Below are 26160 nucleotides of genomic sequence, written 5' to 3' on the forward strand. Positions count from 1 at the left end.
CAATTTTAAAAAAATTTAACTAATTATTTTTTGATTTTAGGTTTAGTTAATATTTCAGTTTTTATTTTGGTTCTATATATATTTTATATATAATTGGATTTCTATTTTTTTAAAGTCTCTAATTTAATATTTTTGAATAAAAAGCTCAATTAAGTTTTTTTTTATGTTAAACTCACATTATTTGAAAATATCATATGTTATAATTTAAGTTTCTCTCTAATTAAAATTAAGATATTTTTTATTTTAAAGATGTTGTGTTAAAATGGATTCAGAAAAAAAAATATTTAAATTCTAACACGAGAAATACCTTTATTTGAGTAAATAAATAAATATAAAAATAAGAAGAAGAATCTAAACCTAAATATTCAACTGAAAACAGTTATTTAATAGCTACCGGAGTGGTTCACGGGAACGTCATGCGATCACACGGTAGAATAAGAAAAATGACGGTGGTTAAGATTGTTTACTGAATACGACGTAGTTTCATGGGAGAAAATGGTAAAAAAGAGAGTAAAACATGACATTAGAGAATGAATGAATGTGACTGAAATCAAACCCATGCTATCACATTTTTTTTGCTGCGTCTGTGATAGAAAAAGGAAGGAAAATGATGACAACATGAAAGTTGTGGAATGCTTTATGATTGTTTTGAGGTGATACAACTTAGGAAGAAGCCGTGTTGTGTTGTGATGTGTCTGTAGGAAAGTTCCCACGGAACATGTCAATAAGTTGTTACACATTTATTTAATGAATTAAAATGATATTTTAATTCCATAAATACAGATCTAAGAATGAGTCATCTCATAACCTAACTTCACTTTATTACCTCACTCTCTAATTCAGTTACACAAATTCCCTTTGAATGATATTTACTTAAAAATGATTTAAAATAAAATATGGATAATTTGTTTTCAAATAAAAAAGTTATCAAAGATAATAATAATAATTATTATTATTATTATTTAAAATATAAACAAAGAAGAGTCATCTCTGCAATCCTAAGAGTAGTATAATTACCATCATCGTTAAGGTTGTGTCCTTTTGGAAGATGGTGTGCGGGATAATGAGTAAATATATTTTAGGAATAATAGAAAATAATTTGGTGTTATTTGTTTTAAAAGTTTTGGAAGTGAAAATAAATAAATTTAGAGATAAAATTTGTAGAAATCTGTGAATAATTTGATAAATATAATAAATAAAAAATTGTTTAATAATTTAAGTTATAAAATTATATATTTGTTCTTATTAATATTAATAGAAAGTAAAATATAATTAATTAAAATTAATTTGAAATAAATGTCACATGATTTATTTTTAAAAAATTAATAGATGATATAATTAATTTAAAATAAAATATAGTTTGTTAAAAATGATTTTAATTAAATATTGAATTATAACAAAATTAATACTATCATTAGTTAAGTATTTTCTCTCAAATTACCATAGAGAACCTCACGTCCCTCTCTAGAATACTTTTATTCGGCTAATAGAAGTAGCATCACCTTTCATGATACTCTTAATATTACCCATATATATATATATATATATATATATATATATATATACCTCTCTCTCTCTCTCTATCTATCTATCTATCTCTCTCTCTCTATATATGAATATATATAATTTTATTCTATTTTATTTTAAAAGTAATTATAAAATCGAAAAGTAGAAAGATAGAATTAGTGGAATTAATTTTATAAAAGTGAAAATAAAACTGATAATTATTTTTTCCACAATTTTGACTACTGTTAATTTGAAAATATTGTTTCCAGAAACTGAGACACTGCCCTATGAGGAAAAGAAGGAGGCATATATATATATATATATATATATATATATATATAAAGAAAAGTAAGGAAGTCAAAAAAATGCAAAAATTGGTTCAGAATTTGTTGACCAGCTCAAACCTAATTTTCTGAAGACTATTAGGAAGCAGAGTAACGCCAACGCAAGAGAGGCAGAGCTATCCACCTTCTCTACCACACCACTAGTTTTCCCATAGTCCAAGTCAAACAAAATTTCATCCAACTTTCATTCAAATTATCTTTCCATTTGTCATTCTCTCCTATTCTCTCTATTTTCCCTTCCAATTTCAAACACTTCAGTTTCGGATTCACCCTGATTCTTCAGAGGAATTGCCACAGTGATGGCACAGAAGAGCTTCATCGTTGAGGTCGAGAAAGCGAAGGAGGCGACCGAAGGAAGGCCATCGAGAGGACCTGTGTACCGTAGCCTCTTCGCCAAGAATGGATTCCCTGCTCCTATCGAAGGTCTCGATTGCTGCTGGGACGTTTTCCGGTGAGCTCGTCACTTCAATTTCACTACTCTTTGTTTCATTCGTCAATTTTTTATGCAAAAATGTCAGATCAATAAGCTCCTACTTCCTTTCGTGGATATATGATCTGGAATTGCGTATGAGACTTTACTGGAAAGCTTTTGGTGCTCGAAGCAATGATCGTTTCTTTTTACGTTCACAGTCGGAAGATGTATTTCCTCTAATGACGTACAAATCGGATAGTTTATTTGAATCTCCCGAATTAGTATACCTACTTGCCATGCAGAGCTCTCTGATCTGTATCATAGTTAGGCAGACTTTCGATTGAAGCTATCTATTTGGAGCAGTGAAAGTACAAATTTCGGTTTAACCACTTTTTTGCAACAATGAATTAATGTTGTTGGACTTTCGTGTGCATGAAGAGAACCTAAGTATACACTTTAATTTTACTTGATTTAGTAGCTATCTATTTGGAAAGTGAAAGTATTGATTTCGTGCACCAGAGTTTGCATTGTCGGTATTTTTTTTTTCCTTTTTAATACTGTAATAAATGTTGGCGAGCTTTTCATGTGCATGAAGACGACTTGAACATTCGGTTTAATTTTTTTACTTGGCTTAGGATTTGATCCACAACCTGTGTTGATCCAGATCAATGTTACGCTGAACCGAACTTATGACTTGTATTGATAAAAGATTAGTCAATTCAGTTCTGAGTGTGTTGTACTTTTACAGATTGTCCGTTGAGAAATATCCAACTAGTCCAATGTTTGGTCGCCGGGAAATTGTGAATGGGAAGGTGAGGTTTTGACTACCGATTGAGTCCTGTGTTCTGGATTTTTTCTTGACATTGCTTCACCATTTTTCGCTTTTAACCGACTTGAATTTCCTTTTCGTGACTCTATAGGCAGGCAAGTACAAGTGGTTAACATACAAAGAAGTATATGACCAGGTGATTAAGGTTGGGAATTCCATCCGCAGCTGTGGTTATGGAGAAGTAAGTCAACCATGTCGTTTCGTTATTTACAAACAAGATTAATGTGCAATTAACATGGTTCCATACCTTTGACATATTTCAAGTGCTGGATGTTCTTGATAATAAAGTTGTCAGACTTTCTAGTTAACTCTTAACCTCTTAAGGGTTTACAATCCTTGGTAAAGAAAACGAGTTAACTCTCAACATAAGAGTATACTCAGACGAGCTCTTTAGAATCTCAGGTCAACTGAGTATGTAGTTTTGGCCATTCATTGACAACACTAACAATATTTTGTTAAGGATAAAACTATTTGAAGAAATTAGTTCCTCTTTTAAATATTTTCACTTTAAGAACTTATGCTTTTATGAATTTATGTTAGGTTTGACCATATATTCAAGTTTATCATATTTAACCTTAGTATAATATCATACTTTATTATTGTGACTTGCTACTTTTCTTTATCATTAAGTTGAAATATTCAATTATTTGTGTAGAAAGTATTATGTTATGTATATATGTCATGAATAGATTTTTTTTTTAATCCTCTTTTTCCTTAGGTAATTCTTAGTTTATGAAAGCTCTCAAATTTGTCAACCTTGCTTTACAATTTGGTATTTGTATGAGCATGGACTGTGTTGGAGATCTCATATGATTAGTTATTATATAACTGAAATAGGGTATTTATTGGACAACAACCATCATCTCATGAGTTAGCTTTTGGGACTTAGTTAAGTTCAAACCCAAATTATAATATGTTGAGTCTATCGAGTTGTCCGTCATTTGGTGATTATCAAACCATTCAAAGATGTTCACTCTTGTTAACTTTATGCTCAAGATGTTCAATCATCAATGCTACGGGTGTTTGTTGGAGATAGTATTTTGTATAGTAGTGATACAATGAAAGTAGTTGTAACTTCAGCTTATTCTATAGACTAAGTTTTGAGATTCATTTTGGTCAAAACCCAAAATTTAAGAAGTATCTCAACGTTGATTCAAAAACTTGGTTTCGTGAGTTAAAGTGCTTAGCATATGACAAATTTCCCTTTTGCACATAAGTTTGTATATTGGATCCTTGTTTATATGTTTTGATATTTTATTTTTTTGCATATGATATGATAATATTTATATTTTCTAGCATTTTTTTTTTCTTTTGAGATTAATTCATATATTACTGGTTTGCAGGGTGTAAAATGCGGTATTTATGGTGCCAATTCAGCAGAATGGATTATGAGCATGGAGGTAAAATTTATTTTGAATTCCCTTCCCTTCGGTTCTCTTCCTTTTTTCCATCTTAATATTACTGCTCGCTTGGAAGTATTTACCCTACATGTGGGAGTTTTGTGCAGTATTCATGTGTTGACATTTGCTTGTATTTTGGGCTGAGTATTTATAATTATTTCTATGTCTACTTTATTGTTTATTTGGTGGTGAGTTTTAGTCCGCATTGAGCTGAAAGGAGAATAAGATATTTCTGGAATGAAGCTTCGTTTCTTATATTGAATATCCACACTCTGCAGAGAGTTCCAATTCTTTAATTATATCTCTATACTTATATTGTGCCAGTTATGGGTGTCCCTGGTCACAACAATAATGTTGCTGAACTAACTTCTTTCACCCAATGGTTTTTAACATATTTGCAAAAAATTGCAGGCCTGCAATGCTCATGGACTCTATTGTGTACCTTTATATGATACCTTGGGTATGTCACCCCTTCATTATCTTGTTTCTACACCATGTTGATGCTTATACTCAAATGCAATTAAAATTTGCTTTTGTCATCTATAATTGTACAAATAGTTGCTACTATCAAGGATCAGTAATCTCAAAAGCTTTGATGTTGTGTGAAAAGATGCAACATTGGTGGCGATGTAACATTTTTTCTGTAACTTTTTCCAACAAATAACAAATTTCCTAATTTATGAACTTTTTAGAAACTTATGTACAATATTACATCTTGAAAAATTATGTAAGTTCTAAATGCAAGCATTTATCAAAACCTTTTGTGGCTATTTTTTATTTTTTATTATATGTTGTAATTTTTCTGAACAAATAAATTCATTAATTATACCTTTTGAAATTCTCACCTAGTGAATGAACAAAGTCCTTTTGAAAAGTATTTTTATAAAAATTTACTGCAATTCAGTTAAAATGGTGCATAAACAATATCCAATTTTACAAAAGCAATATCCCATTTTAGAGTTATTTGTTTTTCAATTTCTAAACTTGTAATTATCATTTGCTTTGACACTCTCCTCGGAATGAAATAGGTGCTGGAGCTGTAGAATTTATTATATGCCACGCAGAGGTCTCAATTGCATTTGTGGAAGAAAAGAAGATACCCGAGGTTCTTCTATTGAAATCATTTGTTTTAAATTAGTTTAATTGTTAGGAAAGATTAGAGAGTTTTGTACAATCTTATCATGCTAGTGGTCAGTCTGACCCATATATTTGTTTTTGAAACATTTTAGCTATTGAAGACATTTCCAAATGCAACAAAGTATCTCAAGAGTATGTTTTGTAGTTTCTCTCCTTTATTTACTAAAATGCTTATGCTTTAGGAAGAATCATTTCACTTTTTCATCTTTGTCACAGCAATTGTAAGCTTCGGAAAGGTTACCCCTGAACAAAAGCAAGAAGTTGAGAAGTTTGGGTTGGCAATATATTCGTGGGATGAATTTTTGCAAGTGGTGGGTTATTCATTTCGTGCACTATTACTCTTTGTTTTCTGAAAGTTTTAAAATAGAAGCACTCCTACAATTACATTTGTAATTACTACACAAAAAAATATTGTATCACAAGCTTGATCCACCTACAGTTGGCATAATACTTGTAGAAAACAATTAATGAATATAACTTTTTGTGCAGTGGAAATGAAAAAACAAGGATGATTTGTAAATGGAAATTTTGGGAGCATTTTTCTGGGCCAATTTATATAGTTACAAATACGTCCAAATTTATTTTTCTAGTTAATTTCAGTCACCCCTGTAGGAAGTAATCATATCTTTCACCTCTCTGGTATTTTTGTGGTTCCTGTTCCTAATTCAATTTTTAATATATGCCACAGGGTCAAGGTCAGAGTTATGATCTTCCAATTAAGAAAAGGAGTGACATCTGTACAATAATGTATACTAGTGGAACTACTGGTGACCCCAAGGGAGTGTTGATATCAAATGAGAGTATTATCACTCTCTTAGCCGGGGTAAAGCGACTGTTGGAGAGTGTCAATGAACAAGTATGTTGTTTTCTTTCACAACTCCTGCACTATACTTGGAAATACATGAATATGCAATTTCATTTTACGTTTTAGGATACTGAATGAATAGCTATCCTTTCTTTGACTCTCATAGTTTCCCTTCTTTTCCCTTCTCTGCAGTTAACTGAGAAGGATGTATACATATCATACCTTCCTCTTGCACATATCTTTGATAGGGTCATTGAGGAAACATTCATATGGCATGGTGCTTCAATTGGTTTCTGGCGTGGGGTGAGTATATGTAGTATATCTGTCATTACAGAATGGAGATTTAATATCATAAATGAACTCTGGATTTGGAATATGACCATCATTTGCACAATTACTTCAGGATGTCAAATTGCTAATTGAAGATATTGGTGAACTAAAACCAACTATTTTTTGTGCTGTTCCCCGTGTGCTCGATAGAGTGTACTCAGGTAAACTCTTGAAAATTCTTGTGATTTCTGACATGTTTGATGATCTTCCCATGATATATAGTGTTAATGCTCAAACTTTTATTTCCATGGAGAAAGCTTGATAGGATCTAAGGTAAGATGATAGAAGGCGGGAAAATGGGAGAGCGGTTAGGAAAGGCGGGATGGGAGATCTTATATAAATATAGTTCTATTCATTGTTAGAAGGCAGCTAGTCATTTTCTTTCGTATAGACAGGTCTTGGACCTTGTGAGGGGGGTTAGGCTTCCGTAAGATGGAGGGAGGTTATGCTCCCAGATATTGATTGTACGCTACTTCGGTTGATGAGAATACAGATAATTCATTCTTTTCCAATCGTTTTCTTGTTGTGATTGTGTGAGTGAGTTGTCATCGTTAGGTTTCATACTCAGGAACCTAACAAAGCTACTCTACAATTTTTTATTATAGGAATAGCATTTTTCTTGCTTTTCTTTTACATATTTTTTCCTACTCCTCCAACCATCGAGAAAATTGGATTATGACTCTTAACCCCGATCTGGAACACAGGTATGACACAGAAGATTGCTTCTGGGGGCTTCTTGAAGAGGACATTATTCAACTGTGCTTATTCATAGTAAGTGCTGTTTTTGTAAATAAATATTTGAGTCTGGGTGAAATCATGAACATGCAAAAAACTGTCGTGGATTCTCTGTATGATTGTTATGGAACTAAGATTGTTCTTGATTGATTTCGCTTACAAATTCTTGTTAGATTAATATTATTTTTTACTATGTATGTGTTTAAATCTCTCGTGGCCTCTTAGGGGCACTTCAATATTTTTTATTTTATTTTTTATAATCAGTTCTGCCATGCTCTTACAATGCAAATTCTGAAATCTGATTTCAGTAAGCTGAATAACATGAAGAAAGGGTTTACCCATGGAGAGGCATCCCCTATTTGTGATAAAATTGTATTTGATAAGGTAGTGAAATTTATAAATCTAAACTCCTCGGCCTCTCAGTATTACTGGATCTTTATTCCTAATCATGGCTTTGCTACATAATCAGGTAAAGCAGGGTTTAGGAGGTAGAGTTCGTCTTATTTTGTCTGGAGCAGCACCTTTATCTGCACATGTGGAAGGTTACTTACGGGTGGTGACTTGTTGTCATGTCCTACAAGGATATGGTATGTTCTTTTTAAATATGAAAATCAAACTTATACCATACTATCACTTTTCAAGAAAAATGTCATTAATTTGATTTCCATGTGATGGTGACACAAAAACATGGTCTTAGTTGAAAATGATTTTTTATCAGAAAATAGTGGTATTTTATGTTTATCCGAGGATTACATGTTAAATATTTTAAGGAGTGTTTGTCACAGATCAAAATAACACTAGGTAGAATGGATATAATTGTTTCCTTGTTGTAATCACGTAAAATTTGAGAAAGCAGATAGCATTTGATGGTGTAGTAATGGTAGTTGAAAACATCCAAAATTGGTTTAAAACTAACTTTATATTTTTAAAGGGATAGTTTTTTATTTTTCTTCTTTACTCTTTAGTTCATTTGATATTTAACTTGTAAATTTTGAAAGATTTACTTCAAATGAATTTCAATTACTTACAAATTTTCTACTACTTATTCAGAACATTCATAGCCATTTTGTATTTGTCAAATAGCTATTAAAGTTGGATATTTGAATACGTTTGCTACTGTAGTTTATTTACTTGGTGCTCCTGTTAAAAATGCGAACAGGCCTGACTGAAACCTGTGCGGGAACCTTTGTCTCATTACCAAATGAAATGGAAATGCTTGGAACGGTGGGCCCTCCAGTACCAAATGTTGATGTGTGCTTGGAATCTGTTCCTGAAATGGGATATGATGCCCTAGCAAGCACACCAAGGGGAGAAATTTGTGTAAAGGGTAAAACCTTGTTTTCCGGGTACTACAAACGTGAAGATCTCACCAAAGAGGTTCTGATCGATGAATGGTTCCATACAGGTTATTTTATTATGTTTTCCAAAATTGAGGTTTATAGATAATTTCTTATATTAGCTATGAGGCTACAATTTTTCTTTTATTCACAAATGATACCTTCAACAGGGGATATTGGAGAGTGGCAACCTAATGGAAGCATGAAAATTATTGATAGGAAAAAAAATATATTTAAACTTTCACAGGGAGAATATGTTGCTGTCGAAAACCTGGAGAACATTTATGGACAAGTTTCATGTATTGAATCTGTAAGTCCTGATAACCCTATTCCTTCCAATGGTTTTTCTGTCCTAATTGTAGCAAATTTATTGCTTATATCTAATTGGAAAAATATGTAGAAGATTAGAAAATGTTACTGATATACTACTAGAGCTGATTACCTCAGGTTGATGATAGAATTTCGAAACTTTGGGACCAATCATGGCCTACTAACCCTCTGTCTTAGGTTGATATTTTTTATCCTGAAGTTTAAACTAAACAGGCTTGGATATTTTTCTTTCATCGCTAGACACATTTAAATTTTAGCTTCTTGTTAGAAGTATTTCTTTTTAACACTGTTGGAAGTCCCACATCGACTAGAGATAAGGTCAATTTATAGTTTATAACTGGGTGCAAACCTCACCCTACAAGCCGGTTTTGTGGGGTTGGGTTAGGCTTAAAGTCCATTTCTAATATGGTGTTAGAGCCAGGTTAGAGTCTATCCTAACGCTGCTATCGGACCATCCATTAAAAATGTCTAATCTCACGTTCGAGATGTATATACCTCGGCGTGAGGGGGGGTGTTGGAAGTCCCACATCGACTAGAGACAAGGCTAATTCATAGTTTATAAGTGGGTGCAAACTCCACTCTACAAGCCGGTTTTGTGGGGTTGAGTTAGGCTTAAAGTCCACTTCTAACAAATACTATAAATTTTTGTGATATTTTTCTCAAGACGTAAGACAACTACTGGGGCATGTATCTGTGCTACTATTTGTTCAAACATCTGGACATACAAATGAGTAATGATGTCAAAAGGTTTAGTCCAGTGCAAAAAAGAAACAAGGTTCTAAATTAGCTTCATGAATGAGCTGAAAATATTCTATTCCATGAAGATATAAACCTTTTTCTCCTCTATTTCAGATATGGGTTTACGGAAACAGTTTTGAGGCCTTCCTTGTTGCTGTTGTTAATCCCAGAAAGGAAGCACTTGAACAATGGGCTCAAGAAAATGCTATATCAAAGGACTTCAATTCTCTTTGTGAAGATGCTAGAGCAAAAAGTTACATACTTGCAGAGCTCTCAAAGATTGGAAAGGAAAAGAAGGTATTTTTTTTTTTTGCTTTTGTTATCATCATCTAAATGGTTTTATTTGGAGTATTTATGTGTATGATAAAATTTCACATCAATCTAAAGTTGTTTAATAACTATTTTTGGGTAGTAATTATATTTGACATGAAATATTATGTTTGGTCTTGCACTTGTTTTAAATGATCTTGTCTTACGTGTAAACATGTTTCTACAAGTACATATACTGAAGTTTTGTGGGATGGCGAATATGTATTTGGCAGTTGAAAGGTTTCGAGTTTATAAAAGGAGTTCATCTTGACCCGATTCCGTTTGACATGGAACGTGACCTTATCACTCCAACATACAAGAAGAAGAGGCCACAGTTGCTTAAATTTTATCAGGTACAAGTTTTCAAATTCTCAGGATTTCATTTCACTTCATATTGAATAGTCTTAAAGTGGAGCAACCTTCATAAATGGAAGGTTATACTCTTCCTCTTCCTTTCTTTACTCATAACCGAACAACAAATAAAGAAGGTTGAGAAATCTCAGTCAGTTCCTGTTTTGTTGGCTGTATGGGTTATTAGTCAGGGTGATCAAAGCAATATGGTTTTGGATTGTATAGTGTTTTTTGACCTGCCTATGGGAACTCAAGTATATCTGTGTCCGGATGTACTTTGGCCTACCTACTAATACTTAAATATCATAGTTTAAAAATGGAAAACTGCACCTAAATAACAATGTTATGTACACAATTTATGAGAAAATCTGGAACATGGATTTTGTAATCGTGTGATTACTTAAGCTATGACACATGCAGGTTCTAGAAGTTAAGATATTCTCATAGTTTAAAAATGGAAAACTGCACCTAAATAACAATGTTAAGTACACAATTTATGAGAAAATCTGGAACATGGATTTTTGTAATCGTGTGACTACTTAAGCTATGACACATACAGGTTCTAGAAGTTAAGATATTCTCATCTAACTTGCAATTTATGTCCACTCTCACAATGCTTCTACTCAGATATTTGCGCATGGTTATTGTGTACAAACAAGCAGATGTGAAATCTGACTCAGCATACCGTAGCTGAATCTACGGAATTTTGAGTGTGTTGTGCGTCTGTTTAAATAAACACAGAAACGTGTATTGGATACATGCATGCTGGTGTATCTGTGTAGGCCTTCTATGGAAATGAATTCATGTTACGGCTGTTCTTTTTTCTAGCACACCTTTTAATGTTTGGGTTTCAGAGTCAAAACATTTTACCTTTATGAGGCTCTTTATGGGGAGGGTGATAAAAGTACTGACTGCACCATTTTTTATTTTGTGCGCAGAATGCTATTGACAACATGTACAAGAGTACAAAGTAAGCCATGGCTCAGAGGTGCTTTGGGAGTTAATGTCACGGGGACAATTTATTTTCTGCATGTTATTCTCTTCCTTCTATTGTTTCCCTTAGGTGACTGTATATACGATGAATATAGGGATACCCAATATTATAAATGTATTTTTATTTATAATTTCTTCATATCCATACATTTCTTTTTTTTCCTCTCTAGACATGTACTTACTTTTTGAGTATTCACGGATCCTTTCACATATATGGTTATTAATTTTCAAATGGCTGATAACACGCCATGCGTAGTTTTTGTTCAACTGCTTACACGAAATTTTATACTATTTTATACAAATTATTGGCTCGATTATAATATTACTCTGCAGCACTTTCTTTACAGGAGAAAAATTGTATTTCCTCCACACGTCGATACAGTGACATTCAAAGCAATTTTTAATAAAATCTCAGAATAAGTAAATAATTAAACGCTATCAGTATATTAAATAATAACTTTCTTGATTATAAAAAATGATTGATTTTGGAAAATGTAATGTAATTCCTAAACCAAACGTCTTGTAAAATGAGATGATGCTTCTCGAGAAATCAATGAGTCTGGATATTTGTTTCTTGCACGCTCATGAAACTGTAGCTAAGAACAAGTGGCGCCTGATGAAACAGCCACGTTACGGTCATGCTAACTTCAATCTCCATCTTTTTATGCATCTTTTTCCAAAGCAATTCCCACTTTTTGGATCACATTCATGTGCTCAAACCAGACAGACAACCGTCTTCTGTCCATATTTTTTCTTTTTCTTTTGCCCACAGTACACCCCCTCCCCCTGCCTTCACCATTCACTATATATAAGTCTTTATACAATTAATTTATATTTTTTATGTCGCAAATTCCAATTATTACATCGGTGGTTCAATGAACTGGCTAATTTCTAAAATAATTATTTCACGTCACTCAGGTGTCAGCTGTTTTTGATTCAAGTATTTGTAAGAAAAAATAATTATGGAAACTCTTTAACATTAAATTCTTCAAAATTTACTTTAATTTGTTGATGAAAAATATGTATTTATACTCTGCTACTAGTATTTGCTAATATTTAAACTTTAAGAGACAAATTTTAGTAGATAAATAAGATTAAGCTGAGTCATAAACATTAATAATTATATAGTACTAACGTAAAATAAATAAAAAAGCGTTAACAACCTTTAATTAGATCACATAAGAAAGCTTATCCCTTCACGTTTTACTTGTATAATTCAACTTTCGAGCACACGTGTAAAGATTTCGTTCTCTTTAATGTGTTCAGCTTTGGCGAGCGACCTGATTCGTGTCACGTTAAACTCAATCATATACAAAACCCATAGTTTCCTGGTAGAAGAGGAAGAGAACTCCAAAAGAAAAGAAAATAAAATAAAAGAAAAGAAAAGAAAATAAAATAAGCCGGTGCCTGCAGTGTATGAGATTATGATAACAGAAACAAGTCCATATGATAACACGAACGAACCCATAAGTACGTTACAACTGTGAACACATGCACTATTTAAAAGACAAATCCACAGCAGAATTAATCAGTAGCGAAATGGATTCGACAGATAGCAGTGCGAAAACAAAATCTAAAGAAATTGAACTGTGTTACGATGACTATCCCAAGAAGAGAAAGCGTCCTTCCCAAGTAGCGGTGGTTATTCCCACCATGGAAGAATCCAAGGCCGCCGCGTCCTCCTCCTCCTCCTCCGCAACGCACGGTTCCATATCCGTGATCGGGCGGCGACGCGCAATGGAGGACGCCGTCATGGTGTTTCCCGGCTTGGTGGCGGCGGGGCAGTGGTGTGGCGGTTATGATTTCTTCGCGGTTTACGACGGACACGGCGGGACGTTGGTGGCGAACGCTTGCCGCGACAGGCTACACCTGCTGTTGGCGGATGAAGTGAGGGAGAACGCGAAGAAGGGATTGGATTGGTGCGAGGTTATGTATTCGTGTTTCATGAAGATGGACAAGGAGATCGGAGTTGGTGGTAAGGCGAACGATGACGGTGGCGGAAACACCACAGGTTCAACGGCGGCGGTTGTTGTCGTTGGGAAGAAGGAGATTGTGGTGGCGAATTGCGGTGACTCGAGGTCGGTGTTGTGCCGCGGCGGTGTAGCCATAGCACTTTCGCGTGATCATAAGGTGATCGATGATTAATTAATATTAATTATGATTATGATTTAGTTATTGATTGTTGTTGCATGTTGAGATAGTGAATAGTTTTGGAGTTTGTTTAACTTTGTGGAATGTGTATACGTGTATACAAATCAGCCTGATCGTTCAGATGAAAGAGAGAGAATAGAAGCTGCCGGTGGAAGAGTGATTAACTGGAACGGAAGTCGTGTTTTGGGAGTTCTTGCAACTTCCAGATCCATAGGTAAACTTCTAAACTCACTTTTTTCATTTTTCATATGCTCTGTGTTTCCGTAACATAGCTCATAAATTACTGCATCATCTCCACCTATCTTCGTCATCAAGAACATGCACGTTTCATTAGACTTTTCAGAAACATACTTCAACCAAATTGCTTTTCTCCTAAACTAAATACTCATGCATTACCATAGGAATGACACATGAATAACTAAGAAAGTTGTCTTGTTTTGAGTTACTGTTTTTACCAAATGGTTTGTTCGGTCATGTAAAATTCTGAGAAGGGGGATTTCACACTGTGCAGGGGATCATTCGATGAAACCTTTTGTGATATCTGAGCCAGAGACGATGGTGTACGAGCGAACAGAGCGTGATGAGTTTGTGGTGGTAGCAAGCGATGGGTTATGGGATGTGGTGTCAAACAAGTTTGTTTGTGAGGTTGTACGAAGCTGCCTCCATGGCCAAATCAAGAGGAATTTAAAAGAGGAGACTGTTGTAAGCAATGCAACAGAAGCTGCATCTTTGTTGGCAGAGTTGGCCATGGCTCGTGGAAGCAAAGACAATATCAGTGTCATAGTCATCCAACTCAACAACACCACTTCATCCTGAACTCCATGTAATAATACTCAACCATTTCTTACTTTCCAATTTTAATTCTCTCTTTTTACTTATATTTTATAAAATCAATTTCAAATACAATGAAAAGCTTCCTTTTTCTCTCTAGATCTTGGTCACTGTTATCACAATGGAGACTGAGAAGCAATTGTAGTTCTACAAATAAATTTTATATTAGTTTTCAAATGAAGAATAGATAACATATGGGCAGACAGTTTAGAATTCATTTTCATTTTCATTAATCACAAAACACTATAGAAATTTTACAATTACTTGATGGTGTGATTGTTCATTCATGTCTGTTAAATATTTGGATATAATATATGTTGACTTAAATACTGATCTAACACGAAAGTCAACCTAGTTTACAGCATTGTGTTGTGCCTGTTCAATCTTATTGTACAGCTGGTTTTTTATTTTAAAAAAACAAACAATATTTATCAGATTCAATTAATAGAATATATATATATATATATATATATATATATATATAAATTTTTTTTTGGTAGCGTTGATCTTTTTATTTCAAATTATTTTTTCCTTATTTGCCTGGTTTTTACGTCAGAAGAATAACGTGACTTTCGTGATATGATTCAGAAGAAAAAATCAAGCACGCACGCACGACGTGGCTACCCTCCTAATCCTAATCATAAAAACTCATCAATCAATTTCTTTAATTTAATCGTTTTATTTTTATTATTTAAACTAAATATATTTTAATTTTAGGTTTAAGATTTAATAATATACAACAATATTAACAGTACATGTTCGAATCTGAAATTAAAAATTGAAAAAATATCTAAATTTGATTATTCAATTTTGAAGAAGAATAAAAATCATATGGTACTGGATACTTTTTTTTATTCCCTCGATGTAATATTTTTGTAAATAGACGGGCTAAAGCCCAAACTACAAAGAAGGCTGAGATATTAAATCCAAGAGCAGCGACAAACTGTGAACAAGATCGTACGGAAGCCTTTCCTCCCTGCACCTCCACAATATGTAATAAAAAAGAATTTTTAAAATTCAATGTCAATGTGAACCTTCAAATCGGGTAAAAATGAGTAAGAAAACGGGGGCGTGGCTGGGCTCTGGCTGGGGCTGGGCTGAGGCCGGGGCTGGGCTGTGGCTGTGGCTGTGGCGAGGGTTGTGGCAGGGCTGGGGTTGTGGCTGGGGCTGTGGTTGAGGCTGGGGCTGTGGTTGAAGCTGGGGCTATGGCTAGGGCTGTGGTTGAGGCTGGGGCTATGGCTGGGGCTATGGCTGGGGCTATGGCTGGGCTGTGGTTGAGGCTGGGGCTATGGCTGGGGCGTGGCTGGGGCTGGGGCTGTGGTTGAGGCTGTGGCTGGGGCTGTGGTTGAGGATGGGGCTGTGGTTGAGGATGGGGCTGTGGTTGAGGCTGGGGCTATGGCTAGGGCTGTGGTTGAGGCTGGGGCTGAGGCTGGGGCTATGGCTAGGGCTGTGGTTGAGGCTGGGGCTGTGGCTGGGCTGTGGCTGGGCTGTGGTTGAGGCTGGGGCTGTGGCTGGGGCTGAGGCTGGGGCTGTGGCTGGGGCTGAGGCTGGGGTTGTGGCTGGGGCTGGGCTGAGGCTGAGGCTGGGGCTGTGGCTGTGGCTGTGGCTGTGGCTGTGGCTGGGCTGAGGCTGTGGCTGAGGCTGGGCTGAGGCTGAGGCGAGGCTGGGCTGAGGCTGGGCTGAGGCTGGGCTGGGGCTGAGGCTGGGCTGGGGCTGACGCTGGGCTTTGGCTCTGGCGGGATCAAAACTTTGCGAGTCTATGATCTTCTACGGGAGATCAATTTCGTGGCTTTCTGTTCACGGCACATCACTATATCGGCAGCAACATTTATCATATCGGCAGCAACATAGGTCTGTCTCTCAACTCCGTTCTTTTTTAATGTTTGGGGTTGAAGAATATGTACCCCTTGGAAAACTGTTCCCAAGTGGTTTTAAACTGCTTAGTGTTTTAGATTTATCAAGATGCACCTTTGAAGAAGTTTCCACTAGCAGTTATTGATCAATATAATTCAAGATACCTAAGGCTCAAGGGAAAGATACTATTTTGGTAGTGGTTGATAGATGCAAGTTCATTGACTAGTTATGAAGAGAAAAGATGCAATGAGTGCGCACACACATACAAAGAAAATATGGTCCAAACCTCACTCAAGGGTTAATCATTGTCAAAACTGATTATATACTGATTCTTTAATGTAAAAATCACTCAAATAATCAATTGCAACTTTAAAAACATGGCTAAAAAGCTATGCAAATTAGCAAACTTATTCATCTACAATTTGCAACTAATACTAGTACAATGATAAGCAAATCTGTAAAAGTCATTCAAAAATAGAAACTAAGATAGTCAAACAAGTTTAAAATGACTAAACTAAGCTAAGGAAAATATCAAATACCTAAATTTACCTAAAACTCAATGTCACCACCTAAACCTACTTAGAACACTAAAAACAGTACTAAAAATACAACTACTCTATCGCTATACTACAACAACTAAAAACTATGTCTAAACTATCCTCACAAGTCTAACTTACTAAACTAAGTATAAGAAAATGTACTACAACTCATTCTATTAACTAAGTCTAAATTTAGCTAACTATATCTACTAAACTACACCACTACTTACTATTCTAATTAAAATACTAAATGCAACCAATCCTATTTCCTAACTCTAAAAGTACCAAAATAATACAGCAACTACGGTAACAAATATAGAAAATATTATAACTACTGCCTACTCTAGAAAACTAGAACTACAAAATATACCTAAACACCTAAACAGTAATAATGATATAATGAATGAAGAGGCCATGAAGGGGAGGAATTCTGATTGATAAGGCAGGGTGGTATGGGGTAATGGTAGGTGGATGCACCTCCATCTCAACCATCAGATGAAGGCTTCATCATAATCAACGGTGGTTTTGGAGGCCTGGAAGGATGCACCGTAGAAAAGGGCCCCAAGCAAAGATAGGAAAGCAAATGCGTACTTTGAGTTAATAATATGACACACCTATCATTGATAACATAACAACTACCAAGTATCTTCGGAGCATCAACCTTTTAATTTTGTTTCTTATGTGTAAAGTGGGATTTTGGAGGGAAAATATAACATAACTTGCAGGGTTGTCCTCTCTAGTGGCATGCTCAATTATTATTCAGAAAAAAAGTGCCACAACTTGGTTTTTCAATTTTCATTTCCTTGACATAGATAGATATATATATATATATATATATATATATATATATATATATATATATATATATATATATATTTTCTGACAAATGAAAAAAAGCCATAACTTTCCTATATTCAGGACTATATTGATTCTTCTTTTGCTCTAAGCCTTCACCAGTTCTTAAGTTCTTTATAAACAGAATTCAAGTAAAGAATGATGCAAAGATATTTTAAGATTAGTGAGAGACATGTTAAACAACTGGCAGTTACAGTGCAGACTCTAGCATAATTGCTTTTGTAGACTTTGTTACTAAATTCAATATTCTTATAATACTCATTCTGAATACAGCTATAGTAAACAACACAAGAAAGAGGAAGAGCGTCACTCAAGACAATAAGGCAAAAGAAAGAGGTGGAGATTTGCAAATTACGACCTCGAGCTCAAGCCGTCCCCTCTCAGTTTTTAGTTCCTCAACTAGTTGAAGTTTTTTATATCTTCTTACCAAGCATTTGTGCTGCAAGTGGTCTTCACGTATCTATAGATAGAGAAAGCTTGCTTGAATGGTTATGAGAACATTGTCAATTAAAGAAGGTAAAACTAACACACAAGTAAAGGATGAATGATCTGAAAAACTTTTACTCAATTACAAAGAAAGCAAAAGAAAATGATAAAATCATGTGTATGATTTTTAAAAAGTTGGTATATCAGTGTAATTAGAAACCATAAAGGGTGTCAATGCAATTTATTCTACAAAAAAAGCTACATATAAAATCAACAAAACCACCATATAACCAATACTGGACACTAAATAAAAATAGCATAATACTTTTGCTTATCCACTTTTATCTTAATTATTGTTAGACAACTCCTGAACATTAAGCATTAAATCTGGAGAATGGATGGGTCCTCCAATATCTGTCCTGTTAACTATGAAGAATCAGACCTTCTACCATTTGACCAGAGACTTTGATATCATGTGAAGGACTAATAACCTTCCTAGTACGAACCCACAAATGGTTTTGTATCTGTAAAATTGATAGCAAAGTCTCCCTGACACAGTGGCTGAGTTTGATCCTTGACCCCCATTCTTGAGAATTAGATTAAGCTTCAGCAGAAGGAAAAGTGGGTTCGTGCATAGATTTCAAGCCCAAAAGGCCTCTCTAGAGGAAGGCCTAAAGGGTTGTGCTATAGATATAGAACCATTATTGAACATCTACCCTATAACTGAGGCTATTGGGGGGATTGATCTCTGACAGAAATAAGTTTGAGTACTTCAGAATAAATAGTAGTAGGATCAATACTATATTACGTGTTACTCTGCTAGTCAAAATCGTTTTCCATTCAATACCATAACGTTTAAAAAGAAGGAATTATATTATGGCAAACCATTTTGGCACTGGATTATGAGATTGGTCAATTGGCCTTTTCTATCCTCAGACTGTATTTAGGGGTGGTTCCTACCTGGTAGCTGAAGCAGTGACAGATGATATTCCTTTATACAACTTAGTTTCCTCAGCATGGCCTTGGGCAACCTATTACATCTCAGATTAATCTCACCACTCCACTAATCTGTCTCATTCTATGTACTAAAATATTGCCCCTACCCACTCGAGTTCTATATGATGGGCAACTCATTCCTAAAACATTGCCTTGTCTTCCAAACACATCATACTTCTTCAGAACAGCATGCAGACAGATTTATACAGTCGCAAGTAAATCTGTTTGTGAACAAATCTTGAAGCGTTTAGCAAAACAAGATAATATATAGCCAATAGAAAAATATTTTATATATTCACAACAAAAATATGATAATCATCACATACCTGTCTAAAAAAGGCATTAGTATGTAGTCATGAACCAGAAAATCCATTGCCCAAGATTGGTTTGATTGCTCCTTTGTTTGAAAAGAGCCTAGGGAGAAGATCCACCTTATCCAGATTTTGAGTGTGGTTTGATTGCTCATTTTGTTTGAAAAGAGCCTCAGGAAAAGATCCACTTTGAGGCTAGTAAGACAGTTATATCTATAAATAAGGGTGATAAAGATTTTGGAATGAATATGCCTGAAAAGTACTAATTGTATTTATAGGATTAACATGGACAGATAACTTATATTCTTATTAGAAGGGAGAAATAATAATGATATATTAGATAGTAACAGAATGACAAATAATCATCAAAATACTAAACTACCAAAGTTTAATTATAATACGTGAATACTAAACTACCAAAGTTTAATTATAATACGTGAATACGATCCAAATAGACATAAGTTGGACTATTCTTTAATGAAAAAGCTTAAAGAGTTTTGTTGGACCATGCTCTTTAATTACTATTGGACTGAGTAAAAATACTATTCAATATCTTATATATTCCTTTTATATTTATTGATAAGGCCTTATTAACTAAGCATGACAATAAAAGAAAATCATTAACTTAATTGAGAGTAATAAACATGTTTTATTTTTTTTCTAATATACTTCTATTGTAATATAAAATATTTTAATTGGAAATTTAATTTAATTTATATCATTAATTTTTTATCTTTTAAAAATAAAAAATAACAACCCAAACTTCTTTAAACTGGGATGCTAGTTTATGTTACATTGAGAGGTAATAAGTTTCTATGTTTCCACCTTTTACAAAACCCCCTCTTGCAAGTTAAATAGACCACTAGTAATATATATCTACAAGTAACTACATAATACCATGAGAAAAGAGCTTCAAGGACATCTTGTCGGTCCTCATTTTTGGGATAATGTAGCCTGGCCCACTTCAGCACAAACTGATAGACAGCATCCTCTGATGCAAACCTAGATCACTCGATGAAGAAGAACCTTACAAGTCCATGTGTTTGAAAAATAAAAAGAAATATGGGAAAACAAGAAAAAAGACAGGAAACTGAGATTGAAAATAAGAACAAAAACTGCAATAAATAATGGTTAAAGAAAAAACAAAAATCACCCGGAATTAAGAAACATAGTGAGTAACAAACTTACTTTGTTATGTCTTTGTAGTGTGACGCAAGAAACAACGTTGTTGCCTCTATCAGTGGTTGAATAATAGCATCTGACGTCAAAATGCTTGAAGGAAGATCGAAATAAAGTAAATGCAAACCAGTCATAGGCGTTAACCTTAACATCCTAGTGCAATACCTTATGCATGACAAAACATCAAATTTATCAGCATCCATAAGCACATCCAATACAGCAGCAGGTCCATAACGGCAGCCTCTTCTGCTCCAATGATAGGTTAAAAAACAGAATGTTTTAGCTGACATTTGGACATTAAAAAACTAACATAAACATTATAAAGTCTAAAAACTAAAAAAGGAGGAGAGGGTGGGCAAAGAGAGCGACAAAAACCTTCAGCTCATATATATCAAACAATTACCAGAATTGTGGATACGAAGTGTCACATTTTGTTGCTTAGACTCTCTCATCACTTTTGAAAACAACTACAGGAATAATTAAAGCAATGAGTCATCTGAGTGATAACAGAGGAAATTAAGTAGAAAAGCAGCACTAGGCGTAGTAAAGTACATACCTGATAAAAGAAGGGACCTTTTGCTGCAAGAATTGGAAACTTACATGTACGGTCCTAACTCTTAGAACTTTTGACCAACTCATCTCAAATAATGAATCATTTCCAAGAGAAACTTCATCACCTACAAAAGTAATACAGTAATCATAAGAACTGTATCACAAGCTGAAAGTTAAATTCACACTGCACAAAACATTTTTACAGCACAAATCCAGTTTGCAGATGGAGATATTCATTTTCAATCAGTAATGTGTATGATTATTCCATCATGGTTATCACTGAAAGCATCCATAAATTATCAGATCACAACCATGAAGGTAGTCAGGAAGCACTTCCCAAACACAGAAAGAACTCACAAATTTTAACTTGTTTTTGTGCATTTGCAATTGAAGGGATTAAATATTTTACCGTGAAAGATGAAAGGTGTATCATTTAGAGAGAGGATTAATCATGGAAGTGAACATGTCCTCAAGTCAAATATACATGTTCTACGCCCTCAAATCAAATCAAATATACAGTTGCACGAATATCATCAACGTGTTTCAATGCTGTTACTAATACTTCGTGCACCTTTGGCATTGTAAATATGGGCATTTAGGCTTTTAATGTAAAATTCCAATTTTAACTACATTGGTCAAGATTCATATTAGCAGAAGACAAATGCATGTAAATATTTGTATATTGAATTATCTTTAGCATTTAAGACACGAGACGAAACCAACAACACCAAATGATTTGTCAGGAAATAAATAGCGGGTTCTTGAAGCACTAGGGAGGGACTTGATAAAAATAATAATCCAAGCTATTGAAACTTTTGAAAAAGAAACAGAACCACGGTGACGCCTCAGTAATTGCTATAGCTTCCTCAGCATCTGGTAAATTACAATTTTCCGTTTCCTCGTGCTGCAAGAGGACATAAAGCTTGATAAAGGGAAGCATCTGAATTTGTCAGGGACTTATCAAACCAAATTAACAAGTTAAAACTGGCAAGGACTATTCATCACAACTACCACGCCCGAATTTGAAAATTCAATTAACCAACTGAAGAACTTCTAGCCTTTGGGATACCTCAGAAACAACAGATATGACAATGTGGGAAATTTGAGTTTATTCCTAGACCTGGAGAGTTCAATTTAAGAAACGAAAGTAGAATTGAAATGTTTGATTGGATGGTACCTTTCATAACACCGACTCTGCTTCTCTTGCAATTGCTACTACGGTAGAGAGAGAACAACAATGTTGGGACCGTCTGAAATGGGGGTCGGGTATAACCTCAATGTTGAGAATTCAGTTGGAGAAATTGATGTTGTCGAATGCAAACGCAAAGTTACACTCCAAACCAACATCTTTCGTGTCTGCCTCTGTCATTTTAAATCTTTTGGAGCGATGTTTATGAAACAAGTCAGGGTTTTAGCATTTGCAGGATGTTTATGAAACCTCTCTTCTTGAGAGAGTAAAAGACTCTCGATATCATCTGCAGAGTAGAGTTCGGTTCGTGACATCGAAGCCAGTAACGACGCCACAAGAAGACGATCTTGTTGTTGATAGAAGAGATACTGAGGATTGAAAGAAAGGGAGGCAGTGGCGGTATCAGTGATATGAACGGGTGGGATTGAAGAATCATCCAAGAAGTGCCCAAGATTCAAGCCTTGGACGGTGCCAAAGAAGAAAATTATCTTCATCTAACTTTAATGCAATCCGAGTGTTGAACTTGTGAATAGAAAAAGCAAAACGCGGAGCCATTGTGGAAGATGAGGCAACAGAGGCCATGAAAGAGCGCAAAATCAGCTCTTGATATCATGTAATGATGTCTAAAGAGAGAAGAATAACCTGAATAAGGTGGTAAATGATATAACTAAGTTGAATTGAATATTACAGACAGACCGCTAGAGGAATTTATATAGCGGTGTGGTGAGTAACAGAAAGCGGTTACAACAGCTGTTTCACGTAACACAAAAATAAAATATCAAAGTCATAGGGTTAATTAAATTTAACTTTGATACGGTTTAATTTTATTAACTTTTTTTAGTTTTGTCAGAAAGTTTTCTATTTTCAAATGTGTTTTATTGTAATTTTTTTTAGTGGGACAATGGGTTATTATCTTAATCTGTCATAATTTAGTTCTTTTCACATGATATTTTGTGTTAATATTAAATTACTTACTATCGAACTTGATTCTTATTGTTGGATAAAAGTAAATTAAAATAAATATTTAAAAAAACACGATCATGGAAAAATGTACAATAAAAGTGGATTAAAGTTGTGTGTAAATTTTATAAAACTAAGTTTGAAATCATGGAATTAAGGTTGTCTTACACAAAAAAAAAAACTAAGAAATTTAAATGACATAAAGTTGTGGACATTTGGAATACAAAATACTATTCGAATAATGATTTTGATTTATATATAAACATAAGAATAAAAAAACCTTTTGTAACATATAGTATAAATTTCTTTGGAGAACTTCCACAATTTCCCAACGTTTTGCTTTGTTCTTTGTTTCTTTTGGTTCTTGTTTAATAATAAAAGTTATTTGTTGTTACCTATAAAACTACGTGATTTAATATTAACACCAAATAATATGGAGAGACAACTAAGGAAGGTGATTTACAAAATAACAATCATGTTGTTTAGTAAAGAAAAATTGTAATTCAATTGAAAAATATTTTAAATACTCAATATTTAAAAAAAAAACTTAACAATGACTTGGTTAAAAATAGTCAAATGTATCTTATATACTGAAGGAAAATGATAGTGAATACACATATTTGAAATCAAATAATATATATATAATAAAAATAAGAAATATGAGAGGATAAAGAAATGAAAAACAAAAAAACATATAACTAAAGTTATTTAATACGTTGAACTAAAAAAAGAAACGTGATAAAAGTTCTTCAATAAATTACCAGTTTGATAAGAATCTAACAAAATCATTGGAAGGAATGGTAATGTAATAAATTTAGTCTCTTTACATAAAGTTAAGAATTAAACTTTTATAAAGAAAAAAATAAGTAACTAAGGAGGGAAATCTTATTAACATGTTAAAAAAAATACTCACTTCTCTCTTTCTTGTAGAAATGTCTTTGTTTGGACTAAACAGTTAACAAATCACCTAGCTGCTCGATATAATCATAAACTATAAAATGAGCAACAACAGACTTATGATATAAGTTATCAGATAGAGATTGCAACTATTTTCCAAGTTCTCCTTCACCAATCATGGCTAATGCACCCAAGGGTTTGACCTTCAAAACCTCACCTATTTTCCCCTGTCTTTCACCAATCTCAACAACATCAACTATAAAATTACAATTATTCCATACATAATGTGTTGTATTTGTAATATAACATTATGGCAGAGAGGAAAGTCCACAATCTTTATTAATGGAATACCTGGATCGTTATCTCCAAGTGCTCCTTCAACTTTAGAGTTTGCAAAATATGGATCTTCCCATGTTTGTGGAAGTAAGCCATAATTCCAATGTATATTATAGCTGGATAACATGAATAAGATGTGTTTCAGAATAGGCTATATATGAAACCAAATCAGTCTAGCTAGATCAACCAGACACAGTAAAAGAAGCCAAGGAGGTGATGAATGAGAGATGCAAAATGCTTCAACTGTTAAAGATAAAAAATTAACATGAAGATGGCATCTAAGAAGGAAGGGTAATTATCAAAGGTCAGCAATGGGTATTGAACCCTAAAAGTAGTAGATTTATGGTAGTAAATAGACAACACTAAAGAAGAACTATCACACTACATTTATGTCGACAATAAAGCAATAAAATAATATAGAGAATAGATTTACATTAAAAGTGAACTCCCAAAGACAAATAATGTAATTTAGAATAAGAAAGGAACAACATAAGCTCAGAAATTATATCTGACGGGTAATATCAGAGCTTTCCCTGTTTTGTATCTTGTTTTATGGGAGTGAAAGCCTCATCAGTTGCAACCTCCATCTTTGCACTTGATTCTTTAGGAATCTCAACAATGAAGTTGAAGATATCATCACCCGATGACAATGGAAGGAGAAACCTAAATATTTTGCAAATTACATTTTAGGTACAAGTAACAAAATCATAACAGGTAGTCCACAGAAGAAAACTCATTCATTGAACTTTACTTCCATTTCCTAATTGAAAAGCGGAATATCTCGTTAGATAGTAATTCCTATTAAATAGCTACACGTTAATTAGCTTTCATCATATTAAGCAAATATGCAAATATAAATTATGATGAATCCCTAGAAACATTGCAATTTGGCTCCTGCTCAACATTTCTTTCATAAAAGCAGAGGAAATGTAGTAATAATAAGTAAACATATACACATGCGTCAAACAAAAATATCTCATTTAGCTAGTGAAGAATAAGAATATTCAAAACTATTCAACATCAGCCAAAACAAACATCATCCTTAACAACTTACCAAGCTATTGATCCCATTCACGAAAAATTGCAAATCCATGTTATCCTTCTCTGCATTCTCGATCAGCAGCTATTCCTCACTATCACTGTTATCGTCTTTGCAATGCATTCACAACGACAAGAAGAACAATTTTGGTTCGTGAGTGGATAACTTCGAAAACCTAAACTCTGTCATCGGCGAGGTGTTCAAAGAATCCGGATGTGTGAGCACTGCTTCAAATCAATAACTGCTTGCAAAATGGTCTGGTGTTGCAAAATGTAGTTGATTTAACGATATTTCAGATAGTTAGTGGGCCTTTAGTGGGCCTTACACTGTTAGAAATTTAGTTCAGGCCCAAACATACATAACGAATCATGTTGACTCTGACTAAGAACTGATCTAGTTAAGAGGTCAATTCCCTAGATAGTTTGTTGAAAACCCGAGTGCCTAAACGCTTCAATTAAAACTTAAAATACACAAAACCTTAAAATAAAA

General features: G+C 34.0%; 3 protein-coding genes and 1 long non-coding RNA gene across 6 annotated transcripts; 3 read left to right on the plus strand and 1 right to left on the minus strand.

Moving 5' to 3' along the window:
- The first annotated feature begins 1882 nt into the window (after positions 1-1882).
- Positions 1883-11695, plus strand: LOC124846956 (long chain acyl-CoA synthetase 4-like). Its single transcript, XM_088100134.1, has 19 exons — positions 1883-2301; positions 3011-3074; positions 3183-3272; positions 4435-4491; positions 4903-4951; positions 5520-5596; positions 5721-5760; positions 5845-5939; positions 6317-6484; positions 6626-6736; positions 6837-6924; positions 7468-7534; positions 7807-7882; positions 7968-8085; positions 8658-8903; positions 9006-9145; positions 10018-10200; positions 10446-10565; positions 11502-11695. The coding sequence occupies exons 1-19, from the start codon at positions 2150-2152 to the stop codon at positions 11535-11537; spliced, it is 1977 nt and encodes a 658-aa protein (XP_087956260.1). The 5' UTR covers positions 1883-2149; the 3' UTR covers positions 11538-11695.
- Positions 11696-12846: 1151 nt separating this feature from the next.
- On the plus strand, positions 12847-14801 carry LOC148191886 (protein phosphatase 2C 51-like). The gene is made up of 3 exons (XM_088100857.1): positions 12847-13686; positions 13816-13921; positions 14219-14801. The coding sequence occupies exons 1-3, from the start codon at positions 13048-13050 to the stop codon at positions 14521-14523; spliced, it is 1050 nt and encodes a 349-aa protein (XP_087956983.1). The 5' UTR covers positions 12847-13047; the 3' UTR covers positions 14524-14801.
- Positions 14802-15343: 542 nt separating this feature from the next.
- On the plus strand, positions 15344-18278 carry LOC148191887 (uncharacterized). Its single transcript, XM_088101020.1, has 2 exons — positions 15344-16389; positions 18060-18278. The coding sequence occupies exon 1, from the start codon at positions 15827-15829 to the stop codon at positions 16163-16165; it is 339 nt and encodes a 112-aa protein (XP_087957146.1). The 5' UTR covers positions 15344-15826; the 3' UTR covers positions 16166-16389; positions 18060-18278.
- A 140-nt stretch (positions 18279-18418) lies between these two features.
- On the minus strand, positions 18419-25904 carry LOC148191888 (uncharacterized). Of its 3 annotated transcripts, none has more exons than XR_015782711.1 (6): positions 25687-25904; positions 25146-25295; positions 24648-24748; positions 21255-21375; positions 21102-21165; positions 18419-20944 (listed from the first exon to the last, which is right to left on the minus strand). It is a non-coding gene; the product is annotated as an uncharacterized LOC148191888 (long non-coding RNA). The 3 variants fall into 3 exon arrangements; XR_015782710.1 differs by having other exon boundaries at positions 18419-19714; positions 20417-20944; positions 24648-25295; XR_015782709.1 differs by having other exon boundaries at positions 24648-25295.
- Between the last annotated feature and the right edge of the window lie 256 nt (positions 25905-26160).

Source organism: Vigna umbellata, chromosome 10 (assembly GCF_029865625.1).
Source record: "Vigna umbellata cultivar VRB3 chromosome 10, Vumbellata_1.0, whole genome shotgun sequence".
NCBI classification, from domain to species: Eukaryota; Viridiplantae; Streptophyta; class Magnoliopsida; order Fabales; family Fabaceae; genus Vigna; species Vigna umbellata.